The 25,967-nt window shown below is 56.4% G+C and overlaps 1 protein-coding gene across 1 annotated transcript in view; it reads right to left on the bottom strand.

Annotated features, from left to right (window-relative positions):
• Positions 1–5,647: 5,647 nt before the first annotated feature.
• Positions 5,648–25,967, bottom strand: part of LOC120386640 (carboxyl-terminal PDZ ligand of neuronal nitric oxide synthase protein-like) — a 60,730-nt gene continuing 40,410 nt past the window's right edge. Inside the window, exons 3-11 of the mRNA XM_039506099.1 lie at positions 22,760–22,852; positions 21,417–21,475; positions 18,283–18,391; positions 17,261–17,402; positions 16,615–16,775; positions 13,144–13,311; positions 11,041–11,206; positions 9,096–9,456; positions 5,648–8,488 (exon numbers count right to left, since the gene is read on the bottom strand). Coding sequence (XP_039362033.1) covers positions 7,975–8,488; positions 9,096–9,456; positions 11,041–11,206; positions 13,144–13,311; positions 16,615–16,775; positions 17,261–17,402; positions 18,283–18,391; positions 21,417–21,475; positions 22,760–22,852 — 1,773 coding nt within the window. The 3' untranslated portion in view covers positions 5,648–7,974. The remainder of the gene's footprint in view (positions 8,489–9,095; positions 9,457–11,040; positions 11,207–13,143; positions 13,312–16,614; positions 16,776–17,260; positions 17,403–18,282; positions 18,392–21,416; positions 21,476–22,759; positions 22,853–25,967) is intronic.

The following is a 25,967-nucleotide window of genomic DNA, read 5'->3' as shown; positions in this document are numbered from 1 at the left end:
AATTCCTGGAGGAAAGGTCCATCAATGTCTATTAGCCAAGATGGTCAGAGATACAGCCCCATGCTCCAAGGGTCTTTAAACCTCCAACTGCCAGAACCTAGGAGTGGATGACAGGGATGGATCCCTTGAAATTGCCCTGTTCTGTTCATTCCATCTGAAGCATCTGGCACTGGCCACTGTCCGAGACAGGATATTTGGTGAGATGGACCATTGGTCTGACCCTATGGCTGTTCTCATGAACTAGACGGGGACCATTTCCCATTAGCCACTGAGCAGCCGAAAGATGCAAAGTGCTTTAACTAATGCCTAACCTAGTCCGGTGTTGTACCTGGGAAAGCAGGGGTGTCCGATTAAAGGCAGAGCGATTGCATGTTTTATGCTTTAGGGCAGCGATTCTCAAACTTTAGCAAACCAAGGACCCCCATTTTGATTAAAAATAATGTGTGGACCGCAAGCACCCTGCTCACCCCCAAACTCTGCCCCCACTCCACCGCTTCCTGCCCCTGTTCCACCCCACCCCTCCTCTTGCTCCCTCCCCTGAGCGCCCCATCCCCCCTCCTTTCCCCTCCCTCCCAGCGCCTCCTGCACAGAGCTGAACAGCTGTTCCCCGGCGTGCAGGAGGCGCTGGGAAGGAAGGGGAGGAGTTGATCAGCAGGACCGGCGGCCCTGGACACGATTGCACCCCGCCCCCCTGCACGTGCGCCCCATCCCTGCTCCTCCCCCTCCCACCCTCCCTCCCAGCGCCTCCTGCACAGAGCTGAACAGCTGTTCCCCGGCATGCAGGAGGCGCTGGGAGGGAGTGGGAGGAGTTATTTGGCATGGCCCATGGACCCCCTGGGGTCAGCAGACCCCCATTTGAGAAACGCTGCTTTAGGGGCTTGATCCAAAGCCCATTGAAGTCAATGGAAAGACGCCCTCTGGCTCCCCTGAGCTTTGGGTCAGGCCCTATGTACTGAACAGGAAGTTAAAAAATAACCCCCCCACTCCTCACCTGCCCATGGAGCCACTTGTTCCCACTGGCTGCTTCTCTCCTGAGTGTCACCTGCTGTGCTAGGGAGAGCCGAGAAGATCACCAAGTCTCCCTAATGCCAGTGCAGCTGCAGCACCCCGATAGCACTGAATAGGGGGTGAAACGGGCTAGGTGCTGGAGAAAGCTGTAGAACTGAATAGCGAGGGAGGGGACCCGTCTGCTGCTGTCTTGTGGGACAGGGCTGGAGGTCTGACATGCCATTAGTTAGGATAAAACTTCCCTAGTTGCGGTTTCTCTACTGAAATCACTCGGGGGTTTTTCACCCGGGGTGGCTGTTCCCCCATAACAATCCCACTCCCTTCACCCTGCCCCCCCCCCTTGCCCGACACCGGGGTTTGCTGTCATTTTGCATCCCATCCCACTCCGCGGTGGCCCTTCTGATGCTGCTGTGGCAGCCTGGGTGAGCAAACCCCCACGGCCAAAGGCACCGTATTCATTTCTGGGCCCATGGGGCCGGGTAGGCTTGTTTGATGTGGTGCCAGCTGTGGGCTAACTCCGCCCCACCCCCGGCTCCTCAGCACTCCAGCCCCCTAACCTGCATCTCCCCCCATTCTGCCAAGGATCTCATGAGCCAGAGAAGGCCAAATTTTCCCAGCTGCAATTTGAATGAGTGAGCACCTGGGGGCGAAGCTGCTACCTAAAACCGAGAGCTGTAACTGTACCAGTGGCCTGTGGGGGGTGACAGGTGGTGGCAGAGATGCCTTGAGGTTCTGGCATCGTCTGGACCCATCGGACCCCAGGCCAGTGTGCGATTAGGGGCGTGTTGAACGCCTGCAATCTGGGACTAGCACAGCAGCTGGGAGAGATGGCGGGGACAGAGATGCTGTGCAGACACCCATCAAACAAAGGGCACCCCCCACCCTGCGCTGACTGGCCAGGGGGCATGGGTTGGCCACGGAGGTGCAGGGCTTGTAAGGACCATGTGTGGTTAAGGAAACTCTTGGCCATAATCCATCGCTTAGCTAATGCGACACGCTGGAGAGCAGCTGAGCTGTGTGCACCCAGCCCCCTGCCGGCTCCCTCGAGCGTCCTGCCGAGCGTGGCCTCTATGGGCAGCAGCGGGAGGCTGGAGGCTTCTTTGCTGTGCTGCTGGCAAGGTGGCCTCCAGCTGTCTCCCTCAGCTGCCCCCCCAGGCCCAGGGGGCGATGGCTGTCCCTGCTGCTGGATCTGTCACCCCCATAACCTGCCATCTTCGTGGCTGGTTTCTAGCCTGGGATGGGAATGCGGGTCCCCTTGGAAGCACCAGCTGGGGCAGGAGAGAGTGAGGCACCCAGAGCCCAGTGATGGGCACAGTGTGACGATCTAGGAGGCGGCCAGCACTTGCCAACCCCACAAGGCAGGGCCCCGCCCCGCAGAACTCGGGCTCCAGCTCGGCCAGTGGCTGCTGCTATTCAGGTTGAGCAGACTCCCAGCCCACCTGTTGCTCCTGCCCCATCCCCTCTGAGCAGCAGGCAGCATGCTGGGGGGCAGCCCTGGGTAGCTATAGCCGAGGAGGGGTGAGGCTGTCCTGGGCGAGCCCCACGCTGGGTGCAGTATGAGAACGCCATTTGCTCAACACACGGTCATTGCTATTCTCCGTTCTCCAGCCTGCCCCCCTTGCTCGCCCAGGGCAGCGCCTCCAGCAGCGCAGGCACAGCACCGTCAGCTCCCCCCTGCACCGCCGTGGGGTGCTTGGCCTCGTCCCTCCACTGAGCAGGCCCCGTGGCCACAGGCTCCAGCAGGCCTCTCTGCACTGTGTGCAGCCCGACTCTGTTCCCCGGTCAGGCTCATGCTCCAGGGCCCAGGCCTTGCGGGCAGCGTCCCCGACAGGGAGACGTTCTGGGGACCCAGCTTGTGGCATGGGGAGGACTCCGAGAGCAGTAACCTCTAGGGCTCCCTAAGGCAGCAGCCCTCGCGGGGCCGGGGTGGTGGGGCAGGAAGCGCCGCCGCGCATTCGTTCCTAGGCCTGCTCTGCCCTGTGTTGGTTGGTGGCACCCGCTGTTTATTGCCAGGCTGGTGGCTTAGCTCTGGGGAGGCCACTTGGGCCATGCGGCACGTCGGTACAGGGAGCTGGCTCATGCACAGCCCAGCCCAGCCGAGGCCGGGGGCCCTGCTTGTGCGAGGCCGCACCTTGGCCAGACCGAGCCTGCCAGCAGCTCTGGGCAGAGGGAGTGGAGGAAAATGAAGTTTGGCTGACCCCTAGTGGTGCTGTGTGAGAACCCACTCCTCTCCGACACTGCCGGGTGGGACTGCGGCCGCGTTGTGCCCGTTTAAAGGCAGTTAGCAAACTGCCCCCTCCCTGCTGCAGGGACTCGCTTTGAATCACGCTGGTGTTTGGAAGGGGGGACATAACGTCCCTCCCGCTTCAGGCTAATCGCAGGAGGAAATACCCCAGCAAGGGAGCCCGGGAACACGTCCTGACTCTGCGCCATGGCTAAGGATAACAGATACCTGTTGCCCAGGAGGGAACGTACCAGCGTGACGAGCTTTTTGGGCCCAGATCTCACGGGCTGTTCCGCCTTCAGGAGCAGATCAGCAGGCAGCCTTGGAGAACCGGTGCCGGCTCTGCCAGCTGTGGAAACCATTTGTCAACAAATGTGGACGAGACAGGAGCCAAAGTGAATCTGACAAAGTTCCACTTCATTTTTATTGCCAAAAACCAAAACCAGCTCTTGGAAGGGTTGGAGCCGGGGGCCACTGGCCCTTTCCAGGGGAGGGCGGGAGGCAGGTTGTCAACAGCATGTGAGAGTTCGGTGCACTTATGCCCCTTAGGACGTCTGAACCTCCTACCCTGGCTCACCAGAGATTACTGACGTGTCAAAATGAGGCCTGCACTTGGGCTGTGATTCCCTCACCTGGGACTAACAATGGGCCATAGCAGCTCTCCAGGCATTGCCCATTGCATGGACGTCAGATGAATTCGGAGCCAAGGTGGAGCCTGCTGAAGCAGAGCGGGTATTTCACGCCCGCTGCTGCTGGCCTGGGAATTGCTTGGGCTCAGGCCATGCTGCAGCACAGAGCTGGGCTCACTTGGAGGGACTGGCAGGCTGCCCTAGACCCCTCTCTGCTGTGTGGAGAGCAAGGGTGTAGTGCGGAGGGTGGGACGGTTGTGGACCCGGCTGGCTCTTTGTTTCTGGCCGTGCAGCTCCCTGGGTGGAGGCAGGGCACCTCACTGCACATCCTGCCGTGTACTGACCTCTTTGCTTGCGCCATGGACTATGTGCCAAGCTCAGGCTACCCAGCTGTCTCTGCTGGGCCTGCAGCACTCCCCAAAGGCAGGTCGCAAGGTAACAATAACAAAAATGCAGCAGCGTCACTGAAGAGAGCCTGCATGGACCTAGCCCGGAGCAGCAGCTTTATGGCACGCTCACGCCAGGAGCAGGAACCAGCGTGGAGTCGGCGGAGACTGACAGGGTGGGAAATGGGCTGGCTTTAACCTGCAGGATTTGGTTCCAAAATCATCCGCGTTCACCCCCGGGACTTTGTGGGTCCCTTGGTGTCAGGGAGAGCAGCTGCTGCTCCCCAGCTGTTCAGCCCACTGCCTGCTGCCACCAGCCCTGTCTAAGCTACCCCATCCTGCTGAGCCCTGCTCTGAGGGCCGATCTCCAGCCCCCTGAGCAGGGGAGGGCCCAGGGTCTTTGCTGAGTGTAATACCAATTGTCACCACAAGGTGACATGACAGGACTGCCCTTGGCATGCACAGCCCCCCCGCGGCTGTAACTCGCTGGAGGGGATGGACCATGCTCCCCACAGCTTCTACACTGGGCATGCCCCCAGGGGGCTCAGGCCTAAGCAATTCAAGGCCAGGTTTACACTACCCCCGCTCTGCTGGGCAAGGGGAGAGGTGACCCGACCCCATGGCTGTGCTGGCTGCTGTCCCTGCTGTAGCCCCCACACGCAGGCACAGCTGAGTTTGTACCCAGCTGGCGGGTGTCACCGGGGGGAGGGGATTACTACACTGGTATAAAGTGCAGCTCCTCGTGTGGACACGGCCTCAGTGACGCTGCAGGTTTACATGGGGAGGCAGGCTCTGTCGTTGCTTCTAGGGGCCGGAGTCCCAGCAGGCAGATCCCGTCCCCAGCACAGAGCCCCCAGCGTGGAACGAGGGGCTTTCAGGGCCGCGGTATTTGAAATAAACACACACACCAGGCACACGCACCAGTGGAAACCGAATCTGTAATTACAGCGCCGGCAGCAGGGCACTGCATGGAAATCCCACGGTGCCAGGAGAGCAGGACACAGCCTTTCTTTCCTTCAAAGTCCAGTAACAAACTGCACCTGCACTTCTGTTTTCTCAGCACAAGGTCAGGGTGTTTCCTAGCAGAGTGAAATGCATCCCAGCTGTAGCTGATCTGGTCCTTGGTGACAGGCAGCAGGGTCCACGTGTCACCAGAGCTGTGCGGGCCGACCCAGCCCCTGGATCTAACAACAGCTGCCAGGCTTAGTCCTCCCCCCTGTTGCTCAACCCTCCCCCCCCCCCCCCCCCGCTCAAGCCTCCAGCACCTGCATGCAGGGCCGGCTCTAGACCCCAGCACGCCAAGCGCGCGCTTGGGGTGGCATTTTGCTGGGAGGGCGGCAGGCGGCTCCGGTGGACCTCCTGCAGACGTGCCTGCGGATGCTCCACCGGAGCCGCGGGACCGGCGACCGCCAGAGCGCCCCCTGCGCCGTGCCGCCCTGCTTGGGGCGGTGCAATTCCTAGAGCCGCCCCTGCCTGCACGCACTCAGCCAGGGCACAGGCTGTACAAGGCTCCCGCCAGCCTAGAGGAGGGCCCCTGCGGTGCCTAGCCCTTGGGAGCATGAAGTGGTAGCTAAGCCTTGCTCTGACTCCTCGGCCCAGGGCTGCATTTTGCCCCACGCTGCACAGCCCATCCAGCTGCAGCACAGCAGCCTGCTCACTTCCCTTACCCCAACCTGCAGACGCTTTCACCCCTCATTCAGGGGCGGGGGTACATCTACTTAACCCCACCTTGGGTTACCCGTTTGCAGCATTAACATTACGGGCAGCCCCCAACCCCCGCCCCCACATTTCATTACTCCTAAAACCTGATCCATAACCTGGTAAATCGCCCAAACCTTGGACCAATCCCTCCCCCACCCCACCCCCGTCAGAACGTGCAGTGAAGCAGCTGTCTGCACGTAAGAGCACAGCTTGGGCCGAAGAGGAGCGGGCCGGGTAGGGAAAGCCGAGACTACCCAGCTGCTGTGATCTTCTCCTACACGCGGCTGGGGAGCGTAACAAGCCACCACTGATCTTCCTGGGTGAGCGCCCCGCCACTTCCGAGCTAGCCTGGCCTGGGCACTCAGAGAGAGCAGCGTCACACCGCACTGAGTTCCTCCCATGTAGCAACCAGTGGGAACACGGCCGAGCTCCACGAGTGTGCAGCGGGGAAGCTGGAAGCCAAGGCTGCATGGCGAGGTGCTCGGAGCAGACTCCCCCGGGGCGCAGGAAGAAGCCTCTCTCCTGTCCCCAGTAGGAGCCAGAGCCCCTGTCACATGCATACGAGCTGGGCTGGGACTGGTGGCCATACTACAAATGAAGCCAGGTGCCTCCTGCCCCTCCATTCCCAGGAGGGTCTGGGGGTGGGGGAAGGGCCCAGGGGCTAGCAATGGATTTTTAGCCTCAGCAACACTCCCAATCAAACCCTTAGATGGTTTGGGGCCTGAAGCCAGTGCAGTGACCTCCAGGAGGGATGGTCCCAATCCCTGCTGGGGGGATACAGTGATACCAAGCCTTGGTAACGGTGGCTGAACTAGTCTGTACCCAGCTAGCTTTCCCCCTGCCACACGATAGCTGTTCTTCCTGCCCCATTAGCCAAGGGGGATCAGTAGACCCATGGAGCCAGCGTAACAGGTCCACATCCTGGCCCCGTCTGTTCCTGGCAGCTGCAGAGCGCTTTGTGGAGCGGGGAGACCAGGGGACTTGGATTGTTAATCAACCCAGGGACACTGTGCTCTGCCCACCCCTGCCCGGAGAGCTTCCCATGGTATTCTCCAGCCTAGCCTCCCGCGTCGCAGCTGGGGGGGCGTTTCAAAGAGCCTGCCAGCACCCCGGGCCCGCTCTGCCTGCGCCCAGCCCTACCGATGCAGAGTTTCCTGTTCAAGAAGCTGATAAACTGGTTCCATTCCCAAGTGGTCAGGAGTGGCGCATCTGAGGATTTGCACTTGTGCCCATTGTTTGGGGCTCGCTAGGCAGGATCTAATCCCCCCCCCCCCAGCCAAGAGACTCGTATTGCACAGCATCGGGGGACGCTTGTCACAAGTCAGACACCAGTGCTGGCGAAGGGGGCGAGCCTAGACCTGAGCCCCAGCTGGGCTGAGCAGCAAAGGAGCAAACACGGACTGGAACGGACTTGCTTCCTCTGGCCGGGGTAAACAAGCGGCACCTGCACTGGCACCACAGCCGTTCAGGCATGTTCAGCGGCGCGGCTGCCTGGCCGGAGAGCAGTGGGGATGGCAGGTTGGGGCGTGGCGGAGGATGGCGCTGTCTGGCAGACACAGCAGCCGGCCATGACTGGGGCAGTGAGAGTCATGGCAGTGAATGAGCACCACCTTCCCGGGGCAGCATTTCAGAGAGGCACCCTGCTGCGTGTGCGGCACTGGACTGTGCACGGAGCAGGACGGCGGGACGAGGAGAGGCCCTCGGCCACCTGGGGGTTTGGAGGACGGTTGTAGCAGCACTCTACCATTTGTTCTCCAAGCCAATGTCTGTTGCACAGTGGGGGCTGCAGCCCACGGCCTGTGACTGCTCGGGGGGCGCCAGGGGCCTCGTCCTGTAGCCCCCAGCAGCCTGTTGGGGAGGGCGTTACGAAACCAGCCTGGCTGCTCCGTGTTGCAGAGAAGCCAGGGGAAGCAACCTCCTTCCTGGGCTAAGTACTAAGAACTCTAGTTACCCCGAGGTCTGTGCCAACCTACATTCTAATGTCAGGTAGTGATGGCACCTGCACCACTTGCCAGTTAACTGGGGGCTAAGCAGGGACCCTGCTGAGCCCCCTGGCCTCATCCACCTCGTTCTCCAGCTGCTCATCCTCCGAGAAGCTGATGTGCAAGCAGGTTTCGGTGCCCGCGGAGGAGAATGGCAAGGTGCTGTCCATGGTGTCGGCTGTGCCTGCCAGGTCTCTCGCTGGGTTCTTGCCAGCCATCTCTCCAGGGGCAGGGGCTCCTTCCGAAGGACGGGAGGTGCCAGACATGGGGGACGCATGGCCGTTCTCGCCAGTCCTGTCCTTGCCCCATGCCAGCCGGGCCCCCTGGTTGGGGAAGAGCTCCGTGCCGGGGGCAGGAGTCCTGGCGTCCGACTCGAACTCCGAGCTGGCGAGCGAGCAGATGGTGACGTTGGTGAGACTGGACGCGTTGGGGCTGGGCAGCGTTGTGGGAGCAGCGTTCTCAGGCTTGGGTTCCACCTCCAGGCTCGGGGACGTCTTGCTCGACCTCTTCCGCAGGATGGGCGGCGGGGGGTTGAGCTTGGGGATGGGCTGCTGCGACCTTGAGAGCACAGAGCAAAGAGACGTCCGTGTCTAAGCACGTCTCTGCTGAGGCTCTGGGCTCAGCTCTGAGAGATCTCAGAGACCAGCTGCCTTCTCGCTACATAGGGGGAGTGGGGGGGACCTGCAGCACCTCCCGTCCAGCCCCCTGGTCGCTCCTGGGCCCTTGGGGAGAGTGTGAGGGGGAAGCAGGCTGGGGACCGAGCCCCACCCCTGCTGTCCCCAGCTCTGGGCAGAGACAGGGAAGCTCCAGCTGCGCCCACAGGGCCTGGTGTGAAGGAGCCAGGAACGTGCTCACCCTGTCCTCTTACTGTTCCTTTTTGGTTTAATGTGTGTTCTGCAGCCCGCACCGCTCGGGGGTGGGCACAGCTGCCTGGCCCAGGGGCAAGACTCGCCTGCCTTTCTCCACTGTGGGCTGCAGGCTACTGGGGAGCGTGGCCTGGCCCAGCGGCTCTGTGCACCCCCCGGGCCTGCCAAGGCCACTGGCCCAGCCTCCGCGCCAAACAGACCAGCCAGCAAGTAGGGGAGGGTCCCTGCTCCTCCCGCTGCCTCAGACTAAGTGCGGGTGGCTGTTAACCAGCAGTGGGGGGACAGGGAGACCGACCTACCTCTCGTCCTCTGCTCTGCTGCTCGGGTCGCCTGCCTTCTGCCTGCCGCCACCATTGAGCAGAGCCTGGTCGCTGACCTCGGAGCCCTCCACCCGCCGGCACAGGCCATCCTGCCCCTCCAGCACCACCAGGCGCTCGTCCCCGTCCGTGGCCATCGGGCCCCTGCCGCCTTTCTCCAGGCTCAGGAGGTTGAGGTAGGAGGCGCTGGTGCCCAGCAGAGCCAGCGAGCCAGGGGCCAGCGGGCTGCCCAGGACACTGGCTGGGGTGGAGGTGGAGGGCAGGTTGATTTCCAGGCTGTAATGGTTCTTCAGGTTCAGAGACAGGGACTGAGCCAGGGACAGGTTCTGCAAGGATCTGTCAACTGCCAAGGCAAAGAGAAGCAGCCTGGATGAAGTGCTAGCGGCCCCCAGCCGCGGCGCTTCCCCCAGGCCCAGCCGCACCCCTCAGAGCCTGGGCAGGGCCCTGCGATGTTTAGAGCAGGCCCAGCAAAGGCAGGGCGGGGAGAGGGGGGCTTGGGGGTCTGCTGGCACAGCAGAGACGGCAGCTAGAACCAGCGTGAGCTGCAGCAGGGTGATGAGGGCAGGCTCCAGCCCCAGCTAACCAGGCCCACTCTCGCCATGCAGGAGGAGGGGAGGGAGGAAGAGGATGGCCGCCTGGGCCCAGAGTTGGCTTTGTGTGTGTCCCCCCCCCCACGCTCTCTGCCATTAGCCCCTCTGGGGCCGGTCAGAGGCTCTATCAGCTGAGTTGTGTTGGGTCTCAGTCATCTGTCTGCAGCATAAAAAACAACCCCACAATCAGGTACTGGCTGCAGGGGCTGCATGGCCCCTGGCTGGAGGACGTGCAGGCAGCCCTGCCCTGCCCTGCCCTCGGGGTCGGGATGGGGTGCGTGGGCAGGGCAGACAGGAGAGCTCGCTCTGCTCTGTGCACAGAGGCCAGAAGTCTCCAGAACTGCCAGCCCAGTGCCGCTCACAAGGCCCATGGTCGTCTCAGGCCTCAGGAGCTGCTGCGTGAAGCAGTGGAATGGGCCTTGGAACGACCGTGGGGCTAGACCCAGGACGGTGAGGCTGAGGTCTCGTGTTTAGTTCCCATCCTGAGGTCTGACCCGACTCCCTCCGTTCCCCATCTACGAAACGAGGTCAGATCTTCCCCCCTCCAGCGGGCTCCTCGGGGATCAGTGTACCCATATTGCAGTGCAGGGGGGCACTTTTCATCTCCCGTGTTAACACCCCCCTGCCTGTGCCCTGGCTGGAGCTCGACGCAGCCTCCCTGCCTTGCTCAGCACCTCACAGGGGGTGGAGGTGGGGATTCTCCATAGCAGGCTGCCACCCTGCCTGGGACAGGTGTATTCCATAAACCGGGCAAAGGCAGGGGCTGGCCGGGCAGGGAAGGAAGGGGATTATCAGAGGCTGCCTGCAGCACCATCCAGTCCCCCCTGAGAGCTGCAGCCCCATCTGCAGGGGCTGGAAATGGGAGCAGACGTTTCCCCACCGACAAGCAGGAAATACTCATCCAGGCCAAAGCAGCACCAGCGCCGTCGCTGCTCAGGCTCCTGGGCCCTGGCAGGGAGCCCCCTTCCCTGATTCGTGCTATGCCGCGCTGCAGCCGTGCTGGGGCAGGGCAGAGCCAGCGGGGCGGGGAGGGTGCTGGATTAGAGCAATGCTTGGCTGGAGCCAGCTCGGTCCCAGCAGCGTGCGCTTCCCGGGCTGACTCAGGGGAACGCTGGGGCTCTGGGCCAGATGAGCACGTGGGCTGGGGAGGGCTCTGTGGCCGGTGCCCCCAACGAGAGCACTGTCCTCTCCTTCGCTCTCAGCAGCTGCCTGTAGGAGTCAAGTTGGGTTCTTCTCAGCAGCTCCCCCTGGCTGGGGGCTGGAGCGAGGTCCTGGCCTCTCGGCACCACCCCTGTGGGGCGGCTCTATAAGCCCCAGGCCCCCCACGCCCTCCTCACCTGGCTGCCTGCGCTGCACCTTGATCTCCAGCTCCTTCAGCTGCTTCACCAGCAGGGAGACGTGCTGCAGCAGGTCGCGGTTGGTCAGCAGCAGCTGGCGCACCCGGGCCTGAGCCTCGATGCGGGCGGCTGTTTCAGCAGCCAGCTGGTCTTTCAGCAGCTGCACCTGCAGGGTCAGGAGACGCCGATACGTCACCTTCTCCCGGGGTGCGGCCAGGCCGCGGCTACGCTGCCCAGAGCTCCAGGGGGGCCTGACAAAAACGCAGCCCTGCACCCTGGCTCCCTTCTGTCCCAGTCTCTCTCCCAACCCGGCTGAGTCTGCAGAGTGGGAAAGTTCCTGGAACTTGGCTAGGGTCTTTTTTTGGCCAAACTTGCTTCTGTTCTTTCTCCTCAGGTCTCCCTGCCCGCCCCCCCCGCCCAGTCCCAGCCAGGTGAGCTCTGCCTTCAGAGCAGATACTCCCACTGTGCACTGCATGCAGCATGGGTCACTCAGCCGCCACCTTAAAAACCAGGGCCCTGTCTGCCCAGCCCCCCCCCTAAATATCCCAGGCAGATTCTTTGGAAGCAGGGGCCTGCTCTTGTCCAAAACGTCCCCCTCACTCCGGCTGTGCTGTGAACTAGGGCCCACCCCGCAGGCGGCTGTATGTCAATGGGGCAGCAGGCACGGAGGTTGTAAAGCCCCTTGTGCTATAGGGACGGAGCACATCGCAGGAGCTGCTTCCACGGGATCTGGCTGCTCCCCTGCAGGGAATCCCTCCTTCCATCTCCCTTCCCCCTACAAAAGGAAGGAAATCCGCAATGAAAGGTGTCAGAGGTTCTCCGGGGCACTTCAGCGTCTGCAGGCTGTAGTCAGCCCCTTGTCCCCTCCAGGTACATACCCACCCCCCCGGGCTAACGGGGAGATGCACATTTGCATACCAGTAACCAGGCAAACTCATTGAGCCCTGCCTGGCGGCCGTGGTGTCAGGCCGAGTGGCTGAGACGGTTGCGATGTGACAGCTGCTGTGGGGCTGGCCATCTGCCAGCCATATGGCGGGGAACGTGCTGTGGAACAGCCACGCAACGTGGAACAGCGGTGCAAAGGCAGGAGCCGGGACTCTTCCCTCTGAGCTAAATCTAGCCCCTCCCCCGATGGGCCACGTCCGAGCCACCCCAGTGGAGCCCGGTCCCCACCACGTTGGTTCAGGTGAGTAGGTGCTGGAAGGGGGTCAGTGCCCATCAAGCACTGGCTGGATTAACAAAATAACAACAGGTTTAAAAAAGAGCAGCTCCCCGGAACAGCAGCTAGCTGGGGATTATGACTAAGGCTAAGATTTTGTCACGGTTATTTTTGATAAAAGTCACGGACAGGTCACAGGCAAGAAACAGAAATTCACGGAGCCTGTGACTTTTACTAAAACTAACCATACAAGCCACGGCAGCGGTGCACAGCTCCAGCTCCCACTGCGAGCCGCAGGGCAGGGGCTCATGGGCCCGGTGACAGCCCCCACCACGGGGCTATGTGGGGATCATAGCCCCGGCTCCAGCTGACGCTGATGAAGTCACGGAGGTCCGGTCAAGTCATGCAATCCGTGACTGCCATGACCTGACTAAATCGTAGCCTTAATTATGACTTCTGGGTTCTAGACCCGCCTCTGACATGGACGACTTTTTTTGCTGGAGGGGGAGAAGGAGAGACTGTGCCTCAGTTTCCCCATATGTAAATGTTCAGAGTCCTTCCCTTTCTAGCAACGGGTTTGGGGGACAATGAAGCAAAGGTCTGTAACGTGCTTGTGTTCCAATGCTGTCGCAGAGCAGAGCGCCATTGTGGTGTCTAAGTCTTTATCATGCAATCCTGCTGCTTTGCCTTTAGCTGCATGTGACGCCAAGGGCCACATTCGACCCTGGATTGCTGTGCAAGACTCCCACAGGCCCCGGCCAGGGAACAGAGCAAAGAGCAGTGAAGGGCTTGAGTTAGCCAAGGGCTAATTCAGCTGGGCTAGTAGGAAAAGGAACCTCGTACAAGGCAGGGGAAGTGGTTGCCAATCAAAGGTCATTAGGTGGAGAGTGTGTGTGAGATTTCCTCCCCCCCGCCCCCCGAAACAGGGCCGTGGAGCCCCTTACCTGTGCCACAGCCACCTGTGTCTGCTGCTGCTGCTGCAGTAGCTGATGCTGGAGGAGCTGCAGGCAGTGCTGGGAGGCCAGCGGGGTTGTCGAGGCAGAGGAGCAGGGGCTGCTTGCACTCAGCAGTTGCTGGGACACGGAGGGGTAGATGGAGCAGTTTTCAGCATCCTGGGCACAAAGAAACAGGCTTAGTGCCACAAGTTTAGCAGTTCCCAGCTCAGCTGTTGGTGAGACTTTGGCCTTGTTTACCAGAGGGTTTGCTCTGGCTAGAGGCGTCAGTACCGATCCCTAGCGCAGGCAAGCAAAGATGCTCTTTGCACTGGTGCGGCTTCCCCCGGCAGCACTGCACTGATGCACTGTGCAGCTTAAAGCGGTTTTGCCTATCCATAGTAGGGGTTTGCACCAGTGCCTGGCTACTGACAGCTGAAAACCCTAGTGTAGACAAGGCCTTCAGTATGTTGACCAAAGTGCTGAAGCAAGAACAGGCTCCTGGTGTTAGGTGCTGTACAGGTGCCTGCACACGCTCTCCCAGCTCCAAAGGGAGTACGTTTTCCAGTGATGCCACTTGCAATGAGTAACATCCCTGTGTGCGTGCGTGCGTATCTGGCGCTCAGAAGAGGAAGGCAGGGTTTATTTCCCCTGGTACCTTCTCCTACTGGGAAGCAGTGGCAGGAAGTGGCTCGAATCTCCCAGCAACCACCTAATGGGAGCTAGCCTCCAAAATGCTCCAGCTACCCAGAATCACCGATAGATACTAGGAATTTTGCTGTTTGGCAGCCAGAAACGTTTGCCTCCATTAAACTGAATGATAGCAGATAGACTTGAGCCAGATCCGTTAGCGTATTAAAACACTGCAGGCAGACACCATTAATAATTAAGCAGAGCAGGTTTCCTCCCCATCCACTAAACCTCAGAGACCCAAGCCCCACCCCATCATATCACCGGAAATTAAAATGACGCTGGAGAGTAAATCTGACTGATTTCAGAGCTGCCTTTCTGGCTCGTAGGTGAGTGGAGGTGAATCTCTCCCTCTCTCGGGCTGGGCAGTGTCAGAGCCCACAGGAGTTTCACACTCTCTCTCACTTAAATCCTAGCCCCCTGGGTGAATGCTCTCATGCTTAACCGCCTAAATCAGCCCTTGTTAATACACTGTGGAGTGGCATCAGCAATCAATTCAAGCTTGGTTCTCTGGCCACCGCACTCTAGGGTCACTCTTTTTAACCCCAGTCAAACGGCCCACTAACAACAGACTGTCAGGTTTAGCCCGCTGGGCGCCATCTGAAAGGAAACCCAGATTTAGAGGGGAGAAGTTCATTGGTGATTGAGAACCACAGCTGTCAACTTGCAGCCGGGGAAGAGAGGGCGGCGTCCCCTCGTTGCTTGGCAGCACCTTTCATCCCCATGGCTCCCAAGGCTCTTTGCAAAGAAGCCAGCCCTGCACAGGTTGCGAGGGTCCCTCCCGACGACACACAGCGACTACGCAATGGCCACGGGGTGTCGAGCACGCAGAAATGCTACACGCTAGCCTGAGGCAGGAGGTGACTTCGCAGCCCAGGGAAGGTGGAGAAAGAATGACAAGAGACAGAGTGTAGCTCTCAGAGGGAATACCTCATTTAGCAAGGGCTGAGTTTAACACCGTTACTCCTGTGAAAAACTCCCGGGTGTCTTCAGTGGGCAGCAGTACCCCTGGACAGCGATGCCTCAAACAGCACATGCTCTCCATGGAGGGGAACGAGCCACATGCCGCTAAACCACCAACATGCCACGTGTGGCAGTGAACAGGTGCTCCCAGGAGGGACCCTGCTCCAATCAATAGGGAAGTTGATGCGATGGCACTGCAGACTGGCGAAGCTTCTCCACTTTTAGGAAGAGGAGGCCCACGCCAATGCATGGCTCTGGCACAGGAGCTTCCAGGCGGGGTGGGAGTGACAGCGTTGGGCTACACGATGTGTTTGCGCATTCTCTAGTGGGAGACGGTTCGGATCAGGCTCTCTAATGCACCCTTCAGGGAGCCGGGGGGGGCGGGCGGTGCCATTCCTCTCTTGGCTATGAAGGATTTCCGCAGCACCTCTCTAGTGGAACACCTGCAAGTCAAGGGTGTAAAACAAAATCGCATTCCACCTGGGAGAAAAAAGTGACCTCCCTGCAGAGAAAAGCCAGTCCTGTCAGTTTGCAGCAGCTCCCACTAACCCACTCTGTCCTGGGGAAGTGCATGGAGCCATGGCCAACCAGTCCCACTCGCCCTAAGAATTTGCATTTAAAACTCACTTCCTTCCCTGGGCTGGTGTGATGAGCGCAGCTGCAGGTGCTCCAGTGCCCAGCTGGACTAGGGCCAGCCCCGGTTCTCAGTCATTCAGGCAGATCACCTTTGGAAGCCAAACCTCGGAAATACCCAGATTCCAAGCCCATGACACACATCCCATTTTCATCTGTTTCACTAGTCACTTACATCACTTGCGGAGTCTGGCTGAGAGCATTTCAATCAGCCAGGAAATGCTCCCTGAAACAGATCTTCGGCTCAGTTTTTCATTACTACGTTATGTCGGTTTAATAGCAACGTAATCGCTATATGAGTTCAACACTGTGACACAGCTGCCTCCAGCACCTCTTTGGACACCTCTGTTTAGCAACTGGGCTAGGAAAGGGACACAGGAATTCCCATAGCAGATCAGATGTCGTCCATCCAGCCTGGTATCCTTTTTCCAACAGTGATCAGTACTTGATGCTTCAGAGTAAGGTGCAAGAAAACCAGACTGGACAACCTCAGAATAATCTGCTTACAGGGGAAGCTTCTTCCTAAATTATATCAGTTAGTGGACATCTTATTGCCTATAAACTGAGGGTTTATCGTCATTGGTTTGGGTCCTGTTTAACATTAACAGTGTGGGTGTTCTCTGTAGCCACACAAACATCGAACCCCTTTTAAAATCCTGCTGAGCTCTTGGCCTTCGTGACATCTTGTGGCAGCAAGTTCCACAGGTTAATGCCGCAAGCCCACCCGGGAAGGCCAGCTGTTTGCAGTTGCTGCAGTTCCTGTTTGTTGCTCCTCTTCCCGTCCCAGTGGCCCGCTGCAGAGAGTCATAGGGGAGTTCATTCTGTACAGCAAGTCCTACATGAACAGTCCTCTATCAGAGGAGCTCAGGAGGCTTTAGAGACATGAATGGAGCCTCAGATCTGCCAGACAGTGCATGTCCTGCAGGCAAGATATGCAGCGTGTAGGATGGAGCTGGGGAAGCCTGGACAGGTGGCTACCTGACCTGCCTCTCTACTGCAGCTTTCAAAGGAATGGGCTGTCCCACTGGCTCTCTCCCCAGGGACATGCCGAAACGAAGGCAGTTTAGCCCCCCGGGACTGGTGGTGCTGTGAACTGCCCTCCCGAGCGAGGCTGTGGAACGAACCCCCAGAGGAAAATGCGTCATATCAGCGAATGGGCGTCACTCTCCAATTCCCCCCAGCTCCGCCCGTTATTACCTGACAGCTCTTGTCTGTTACGATCTGTCCGGATTTCAGGATGCCCAGCTCCCCCATGGGGGAGGGCAGCTCTTCAGTGCCCCTCTCAGACAGGCCGAGGCCATCGGAGTCCACGTCAGCCTCATCAACATCCACGATCTTGGCTCCCCCCTGCTGGTGAACTTCAAGTGAGAGAGTAAAATAAATGAAGGAACCCAAATGCGAGCGGATCAGAGCAAGGAGACTGAGCGGCGGGGCCGGGCTGGCAGGGGAAGGGAGAGCAGCTAAGGAACAGTTCGGCTTCCTGTAGCCGTCTCCAGGTGTTGGAGCAAAGTTAACAGACAGGAAACGTGCCCTGGAGGGTCAGCGCAGCGCTGGGCTGGGCCAGTTCCTCAGCCCTTAGTGGCTCAGTGTCCACATGGGGGATACTTCCCTCCGCGGGACGTTTTCAGGCGCTCTGCTGGCGTTGCACGGAAGGGGCTGGAGCAGCAGAGTCCGTAAAACACACGTTCTCTGGGCTGCGAGCCCTGCTGCGGACGTAACCCCCGGTCAGGGCTAGCACCAAGCCGGCGATGCAGCGCCAGAGACCGTCCCCCACCCAGGAGCACCCAGTGCGCCAGCTGCCTCGGGAGGGGGCTCTGCAGCTGTCCCCGGGGAGCTGAGTCACCTTCCAGAGGCTGCTCTTCCGCAGACTTGTCGCTGGCGCCGTCCGCCTGGCCGTCCGCGTTCTGCAGTGCGTGCTGCAGGCTCAGCTTGTGACACACCTCGAAGGCCTGGCCCACCGTCCGCACCACCCGCATGGCCTGGCTCTGGGGAGCAGAAGGTTAGAGCCCTTTGAGCAGGAGCTTTGCCACAGGTTACGTCACGGAGCAGAAACCAACCATTCCCAGGAGACTCCTGCTATTCCCTGCCTCCCACCACAGCTCTGCTGATGGGGAGCCGTCCCTCCACATCCCAAAACAGAGCCTGGGCCTGCCTGGAGGGCCAAACTCCCCCCTGCCCAACAGGGAGCCTTCTAGGCACACTTATCAGCATGCAGGCCCCAGGAACCTCCACAAGGCTGCTCTGGGGCAGCGGCATTTAGGAGGCATCAGATAATGGGGACTAGAACAGCGCTAATCACTTCCCATTTTGAAATGCAGCTGCCTCCGGCTGGAGCTCCCACTTCTCTGCACAGATAATTCTGCATCCCTTTGTGCCATTGCCTCCCCAGACAACGGGGTTTTACTCCTGGCTCCCACAGACTTTATTCCTTGGTTTGCTAGGACTGGAGCGTACTCTGGGCAGTTATCTGTGTGAAGGGGCTGGGGCAGTAGATCTGCACTGTACAAGTGCCTGCTAGAGAGAGTTTGGGGGAGTCCAGGCAAGCCTGAGTCGGATAAACTTTAACTTCTGCAGCTGCTGCACTGGGAAGCGTTAGTCGTGATGGAGATACGTTTAAGCCAAAGTGAATGAGCCTACTGATGTCGCTCAACATCCCTAGGAGTCTGCCATAAATGGGATAATTAACCCTACAATATGTCCTTGGTTCTCCGGGTAAAACCTGGGATGAATTCTCAGCAAGGCTCACTCGCCCCTTTGCTGTGCCAAGTACCCATTAGGGATGGGGGGGTTCTCCCGGGATAACCCAGACCCTTACAAAGGGTACACGCCTCTGAAAAGCTAGTCCCTGTGAATGACCCACCGCACCTTCTTTTTGGATTTGAAAACGTTGCATCTGAACGAGTTGTTGGCACCATCCCTTGCAATGTAACTGAAAATCTTGAGGTCCTGTGAGTCGTGTGACACGTAGAAGATCCTAGTTAGAAAAGACACAGTGTGAATCGGAGGCACCAAGCATGGCAGAAACCTAGATTCCAGTACAGCAAATGGGCAACGTGAATCAAGCCATCCAAGGTCAGGGTCAGGCACAAAGCGGCCAGTCAGAAGGATCCTGGGGCAAAGGGAAAATAGGAACAGTCACATGGGTTCTAGCACCTTCTGGAAGAGAGATTCCTCTTTCCTTCTACAATTATCAAGGCCAACAAGCAGCTGGTACGGTGGCACTTCGCATGTCGGAGAGCAAATCACCTGTTTCTAAAGCAGGTATAAACTCTTCTGAGATTCTGTGAAGCAACTAAAAAGCTACAGCATTAGAGACCAGGCATATCCCTAGCTCCTGACAGTGAATCTAGGCTCCCGCTGCAGCATCGGGAGAGAGAACCAGCCACGCTGTTCTAACATCTAAAATCACATTGTGCCTAGCGCTCACTCAGCCCAGTGACATCTGGGCTAGGAAGTTACAGGGGGTGTTTCGGGCCCTTCCTGTCACCTCGAAGGGAACAGGAGCAGTCTGCATTTAGCTCTCCTTCAGCCATTAGCCTCCACGTGTTCGCCTGTTTGCCTCAGCCCTCGTCACCTGAGTGAGATCTGCCACTCGGCGGACAAGGAACTGGAACCCTTTCAACCAGAGAGGAAAGATCCAGGTTACCCAGTGTCAAGGACGACCGAAGGGACCACAGATGACCACCTGCCTGGCAGGGGCAGGTTCGGGGCAGAGGTTCCCAAGTCCAGGAACCCACCAGAGTTTGGGGAAAACACTCGGCAGTGAGCGACATCAAACGCCGTTAGCTAGTTTGTCCTAGCCTACACGGCAGCAAGTGGTAGCACAGGCCCATTATCATTAATGACAGACAGAGGGTTCAATACAAAAGCCAGCTTCCTTCTGATGCGTCTGAGGATGCAGAATTCACTCTCCGCCCGCTTCCCAGCTCAAGGGATTTTCAGCCCCCCTTTGCCCCCACTACCCCCGTTAGCCCTGGCTCCTTCCCCTCCTCCACCTGACAAAATCCATTTCCACAGACCACATTACGTTTTTTCCACTCAAATTTTTGTTCATTTTATTCCCCACAGATATTTCATTGGGTAAGAATGCACTGAGTGATTTCAGCTGTGAATGCAGAGGAAACGAGGGAGACAGGCATGCGTTTCTCCTTCCCCCTCCAGTTCTGCCTTTGAATTCTGCCTTGAATCCACAATCAGGACAATTATCAAGAACACCGACCTGGCCCTGTAATAAGCAAGTCGTCTTCTTTGAAGATTATTTTAGTAACAATCAAGCTCCTTTCTAGAGAGTCTATAGAAATTACCCTCCCCCTTTGGCACACAGACCCATCTCCTTTAAGATTGCCAGAAGGGAGAGGGACAAGAATAAGACAAATATCAATCGTGTGCGTTGGAAACTCTTCCCCACCATTCGCTGGATGTAAAATGTAGGTATCTCGGCTCCTAGTGCTGTGGGCTTTGCTGTAACAATGCAATTACTGGCTTAACAGATTTAACAGCCTCCACCAATTTAGGGCCTTTAGAAAGTTAGTTTTATAGATGACCTAGCATCATGATGGCTGCAGGGGAGGAAGGAATTCCAGCACCATATGTCCTAAGGCAGCCAGAATCGAGAGACGGCTCACACACCAGAATTCAGAGATGTTCATTAGCGAGTCTAGTCTGCCCACTTGACATGTGGGACGGGGGGGATGGCAAGTGATTGGTTTTAGTCCTTTCAAGAGATTAACCTGAGATTCAGTTACCAGTGTCAGAAGCAATTAAAGGACACCCACTTTCCCCGTGTGTTCCAGTCCCCGGCGTTGAATGGCTGCCCAGGTATTGTACTGTAGCTCTGCCTAGGGATCGAGAACGGGGCCACGTTTGGCTCCTGGGGAAGAAATGCTGCTCTCGTGCCAAGCACAATGGCCCAAAGCTCTACAACAAGGGGAAGGGTTCCGCTGTACGCCCGCCAGGCAGCCTCTGCGTGCTCTTCCCCAGCCTGACAGCAAGACGTGGATTCACCAGTCATCTCTTCTCATCCCATTGCCCAGAAAGGGTCTGCTCTTAGCTGGGGGGCTCATCCCACCCAGCATTAACTCTTTATCCTCTGGGATGGAAACCCTCCAGCAGGGGCTCTGCTTGTTCAACCTTTCAGAGCCAGGCACAGCCTAGGCTGCGGTCACAAAGAACTAATGGACAAAGGGGCTGCTCCAGCCCCCCAGTCTCTCCCTTCAGTCTTCCCTGCCTCTTGCTGACGCATCCATAGCCGAAAGGCAGCCTGCACCCATTCTTCATAGACCACAGAATCCCACTGGCTTTAAAACCATGTGACTGTATCTGGCCATGGCCACATGCCCAGACCCAACGGACCATTGTGGTGCCGTGGTTACAACAACCACCTAGCTAATCCCAGCTCTCCCCCTGACCTGCTGTGCGGGGAGGGGTAAATCACCGCCCCCCCATCTGTGAAGCGTGGAGAACACCTGCCTCTTGGGGGAGCTTTCTGCCTGCAAACGCTTGGAGATCTTGAGATAGACTGTAGGGAAAGGCACTGTTATTGTACCGGGCTTCGTATGGGTCAGTTTCCTCACCCTATTCCTGTCCATGCTAGAAGGATGATTAACGAATGCCCTCTTTGGGAGCACGCGGCAGAGAGCACCGAGGCTAGGTTAGAAGGGGAAACGGGGCGGATTTTTCCTTAATTCCGTCTGTGTTGCAACTGACTGTTCTCAGCAACTAAGAGCAATCGTTTTCAGTCACCCTCCTCTTCTAACACAAATAATATGTATCTATTTTAAACTAATATATTCCTAAATGGCAGAGGAATTCTCCAAAAACGTAGGGAATCAGAATTCCTTTCTTAAGTAATGTAGCCACCTTCTTAATTTAACACAGACCTCTGGGAAGCACAACCATCGCCAGGCAATTATTCGGCACACGGGAGCCATGCTGAATGCATCCTATTACATTTGATCAGTTGCCTCTAGAGCTAGCTAGCACAATGCTCCGCAGCCTACCTGTAGACAGGATCGTGCATCACTAACATCTTACTCTCGTCCCAGGTCCATTCTTTTCTCTGTAAGCAGGGAAGAGAAAAAAGGAATAAGACACTTCAGGCGCTGAAGCCACACTGCTGTGCCTGATGAACTGTTTGTAATGCAAACCCAAGGAGAACAGTGGGTTTTACCTCAACCAGGATCTAGACCAGGATTTGACTATTTTATTGACAGTCATTTGGCTGAAGAAAAGCTGGTGCCTTGGATGTAAGTGCACGTTTCGGATCATTTAGCCGTCCCTCAGGCTTGAAAAATGGTCATGAGATAGAGGAAGGGCAGGTTTGGCATTGAAGGCACTGGACTGACTAGGACGTAGCAGATTTGGGTACAATTCCCAGCTCTACCTCAAAGTTCATGTGTGATCATAGGCAAATCATTTCATCTCAATTCCTCAGTTCCCCATCTGTGAAATAGAGATAATGGTAATTCCTGCCCTCCCAGGGTGCGGAGGATTAGCCCATTAAGGTATTAATGTACGTGAGGCGCTTAGTGGAGCTGGTCAAAAACCCACTAATTATTTTATGGGAAATCTTTTAAAAATAATTTTTGTTGAAACTTCCTGTGAGAATTCTTTGTTTTTGTTGGTAAAAGAAAAAACAAAACAAAACACACACCCCTCTCCGCCACCCAACGGTTTCAACTGTCAAAACAGTTTTTCAGTCAATTGTTTTTGGTGGAAAATTTAGAAAATGATTTTTTTTTGGTGAAAATTCTTTCAAAAAAAGTCATTTTTCATCAAAATTCTGCTCCCCAAGATCCACTGTGAGCAGCTCTAGCACTTGGACCCAGCACTGGCATCACAGAAAACCCTGTATGCAAAATGAATCTGATTTGGCCTCTCAGAATCCTTCACGCTTGTCAGAATTTCCCACTAAGCAGCTAACGTGCCAGCTCCAGGCAGTGCAAACCCCTCCCTCCGCCCCCTCACTCACTTCCCTGACTATCTTCACACCACATACAAAAAGCTCCTTTGTAGGAAACAAACATACTGATGTCAGCCAAATGAGGCCACAACTTCACCAAGAGTCAAAGAGGGACTGGACAGCAGAGCATCCTCAGTTTCCATAATTATACAGATTTTGGCAGGGATATTAAATCTCGTGCTTTGGCATTTAAACCTCTCTCTAACTACTAGAGATTAGGATGAGACTTAATGTGGGAGATGGATTATCCCACATCTGGTGACTGTGTGGTTCTTACAGCTTTCTCTGAAGCAGCTGATCCCGGCCACTGTCTGACAGGACACTGGGCTTGCTGGACTTTGGGTTCTGATCCAGCCGTGGCTAATCAGTGTGAAGTCTCACCTTCTGCTTCTTGCGCAGAATCACCTTCACCCCGTCCACAGAAACAATGATGCTCACTTTCTTCTTCTTGATGTTCTTTGCTTTGAATTCATACTAAGGGAAGAAGGGGAAAGAAACCCAAGTTAGAAGAGATTTCAGGTCAATAGTTAACACCTGGGATGGACTTGGACAAAACAGGCCATTTTAGCCTAAATTATATTTTTTTTAAATCTATTTGTTAGCCTAGTTCTAGCTAAAGTAGGAGCCATTCTGTGCCATTGAGGGGAGCGTGTTCAAAAGGCACACTGACAAAGGTGTGTGGGTGAGAGAGAGAGAGAGAGAGAGAGAGAGAGAATTTAAAAATGACCCTTGTAGAGGAGACAAACTGAGCTTGACTTTGGTGGGCTATTTTCAAAGCCCACGGTTTCCCCAGCTCTTAATGGGAGCTGAGCACTGAAAGTCTGGCCACAAATGCCATGTTCTTGAGGCCTGTGGCTGGAACATGAACGTTGGCATCTACCCAAGTCAAATCTGGAACTGACAGGTAGACTCTCACTTGTGTGTGATTGCCAAGCCTGAGAGAGGTGCCAGTGGAGTGTGGGGGAGGGAAGCACATGGTGGATGGGTTTTGCTGATGCTAATGACTAGTTAAGTGGCAAGTGACATAAATGGGCTTGCAGTGCAGGGAGAGGACACAGCACACGCAGTCTGGATAAAGTCGGGGGCGGCACTCTCGTCAGAGAGGGGGCAGCAGCCAGAACACACTGGCATATGGAAATTCCATTGGTAGGCGTTAAAGTGCTGGCAAATCTAGCCTCCTAACTCAGGGATTCTTGCTTGCAGGAAAAGCTAGGAACTGAAGACTTCTGGCAGCTCCATTGTCCTTGGGTTTGGGCACTGCAGTGCACGGTGCAGGTGAGATCGGTTGACGTTCGGAGGGGGGACCATAACTGCATTTTTGCTGCTCCTATCTTGGCTATTAACTTAATCGTATCCACTTAGATGGGCTCAGTACCCCTGAAACACTTCAGGCTCCTGTCTGCAGGCTCCTGCTGAACTCCACTTATTTTAAACATTGCAGGGTTTGTTTTTTAAATATTGCCCTTGACAAAAGCTAAGGAGCAACCCAAGCGATAGCGAGACTGAACATCCACCAGTGTCGTGTGCAGACACTTACATTACAGACCCAGTCCTTATGCCCCCATTCTGGGCTTCGTTCTGAGCTGCTAAATATTTTTACACAGGATTTAGCTGGCCCTGTGTGAACAATGGACTCCATGCCTGGGCCAGACCCTCAACTGCTGTAAACCAACACAGCTCCACTGAAGTCAGTGTAGCTTCAGTGATTTATGCCAGCTGACAATCTGGTCATGTGCATCTATTTAAAAAAGTATTCAGGATTAACTTGGTGTAAGAATTACTGTTGCTTGACAGCAGTGAGAATAAATCCTTGTTTTAATAGTCTAATAACATAAACTCAGCTGTAACTGAGCTGGTGAAATCAGCAAAGGAGCCGTTGCCTGACAGCCATAGCCCTGTAAACAACAGCAGTGAGGCTGTGAACATTAATGTTACATACACTTCAAAACTGCACAAGATCCTGCAAGAGTCATGGAGACCCTGATGCAGGCGCATCTGTCTCGATCCTGGGTAGTAGCCAGATGCTGGCAATGCACTCAAAGGCAGCTCTGCTGCCCCAGGGCTCTCCCATCTCCAAAAGGGTCGTCCCTTGTCTCCTTACCCATCCTACTCCATTTTCCTTTTAAAGGGGAAGAGATTTAAAACTTTTTTTTTACTTTTTTTTTTTTTTTTAAAGGCAAAGAACTCGCACCTGGTTGCTGCTAATTTGCAACTAAAAATATCAAGAGACACATAACCCGGGCCTGAGGGCTAGGATTTGTTCTTTCCCTGCATGGGCTATGGTGAGATTGCCACAGTGGGTCAGTCTGGACATTGTTGTTTCTGACATTGCAAGATCAGGGTCGGTTTGTTTCTCATTTTCCTTAAAATACAGACTAGGGTGATCCCAGAAGGGTCTTTGTGGCAGTGCAGGCAGAACCAGGCCCCAGGCGGGGACCCATCATGGTACCTCCTGGGCCAGCCTGCTACCCCAAGCACCTGGCTGGGCAGAAGTAGTTTCTGCAGCTGGGAGGGGCAGTCCTGGCATGCCCAATCAGTGCTCCGTCGCCACCAGTAGAGAGGGCTCAGCCCTCCACGGGCGGAGGGCTCATGTAGTTCTGGGCACTCTGGTGGGCCCCGTGTTGCTTAGACTCAGCCCCAGTGCAGAGAGTGGCGGAGCCCCTTCCCACAGCCAGAACGAACTGCGAACAGGCTCCCAGTGGGATTCTGCAGTATATTTCATGGAATTCTAAAATAACAGGCCCTGGTTCCTGCTGTTACTTTGCTAGAAGGATTCCTGGGCTGCCATCCCCATTGTCTCCTGGTCCAGAGAGTCGGTTTTGAACACACGTATTCTAGGCGCAAAGGGACTGTCACACTGCAGCAGCCCAGGGGCCAAGCCCAGACACAGTAGGCAGCCCTGGGATAATCTGCCCCCGGAGAATGTTGCCTCCTAACTGTGGGCCTGGGTCTAACTATGATCTACAACAGTGCTTCTCAACCAGGGGTATGAGTACCCTGGGGTATGCAGAGCTCTTCCAGGAGGTACATCAAGTCATCTAGAGATGTGCCTAGTTTTACAATAGGCTACGTGGAAAGCACTAGCAAAGTCAGTACAAACTAAAATTTCATACGACGACTTGTTTATGCCGCTCTAGACACTGAAACGTTAAGTACGATATTTATATTCCAATAAATCTATTCCATAATTACATGGTAACAAAGAGGAAGTCAGCACTGTGTCAGTAACAGTGAGCTGTGACACCTCTGTATTTGTATGTCTGGTTGTGTAAGCAAGTTGTTTTTAAGCAAGGTGTAAGTTGGGTACGCGAGACAAATCAGACCTCTGAAAGGGGGACAGTCGTCTGGAAGGGCTGAGCGCCACTGATCTGCAAGAGCAGACAGGGTGGAGAAGCCAGGCAGTTCCCTTACTGAGGTGCAATGAGAACCCTGATGAAAATCACCTTTTCTCTGCTAGAACCTCCCCAAAGGGAGCTGCACCTGCCCAGGAAAGGCCACCGAGAAGCCTACATCTCATGACAGGCAGATGCAGTGGTTAGAGCATTAGCTGGGAGTGGGGATCCCAGGTTCAATGGCCTGCCCTGCCACA

Source organism: Mauremys reevesii, linkage group 19, assembly GCF_016161935.1.
Source record: "Mauremys reevesii isolate NIE-2019 linkage group 19, ASM1616193v1, whole genome shotgun sequence".
NCBI lineage: Eukaryota > Metazoa > Chordata > Testudines > Geoemydidae > Mauremys > Mauremys reevesii.
This window is presented reverse-complemented; position numbering and strand designations above follow the sequence as displayed.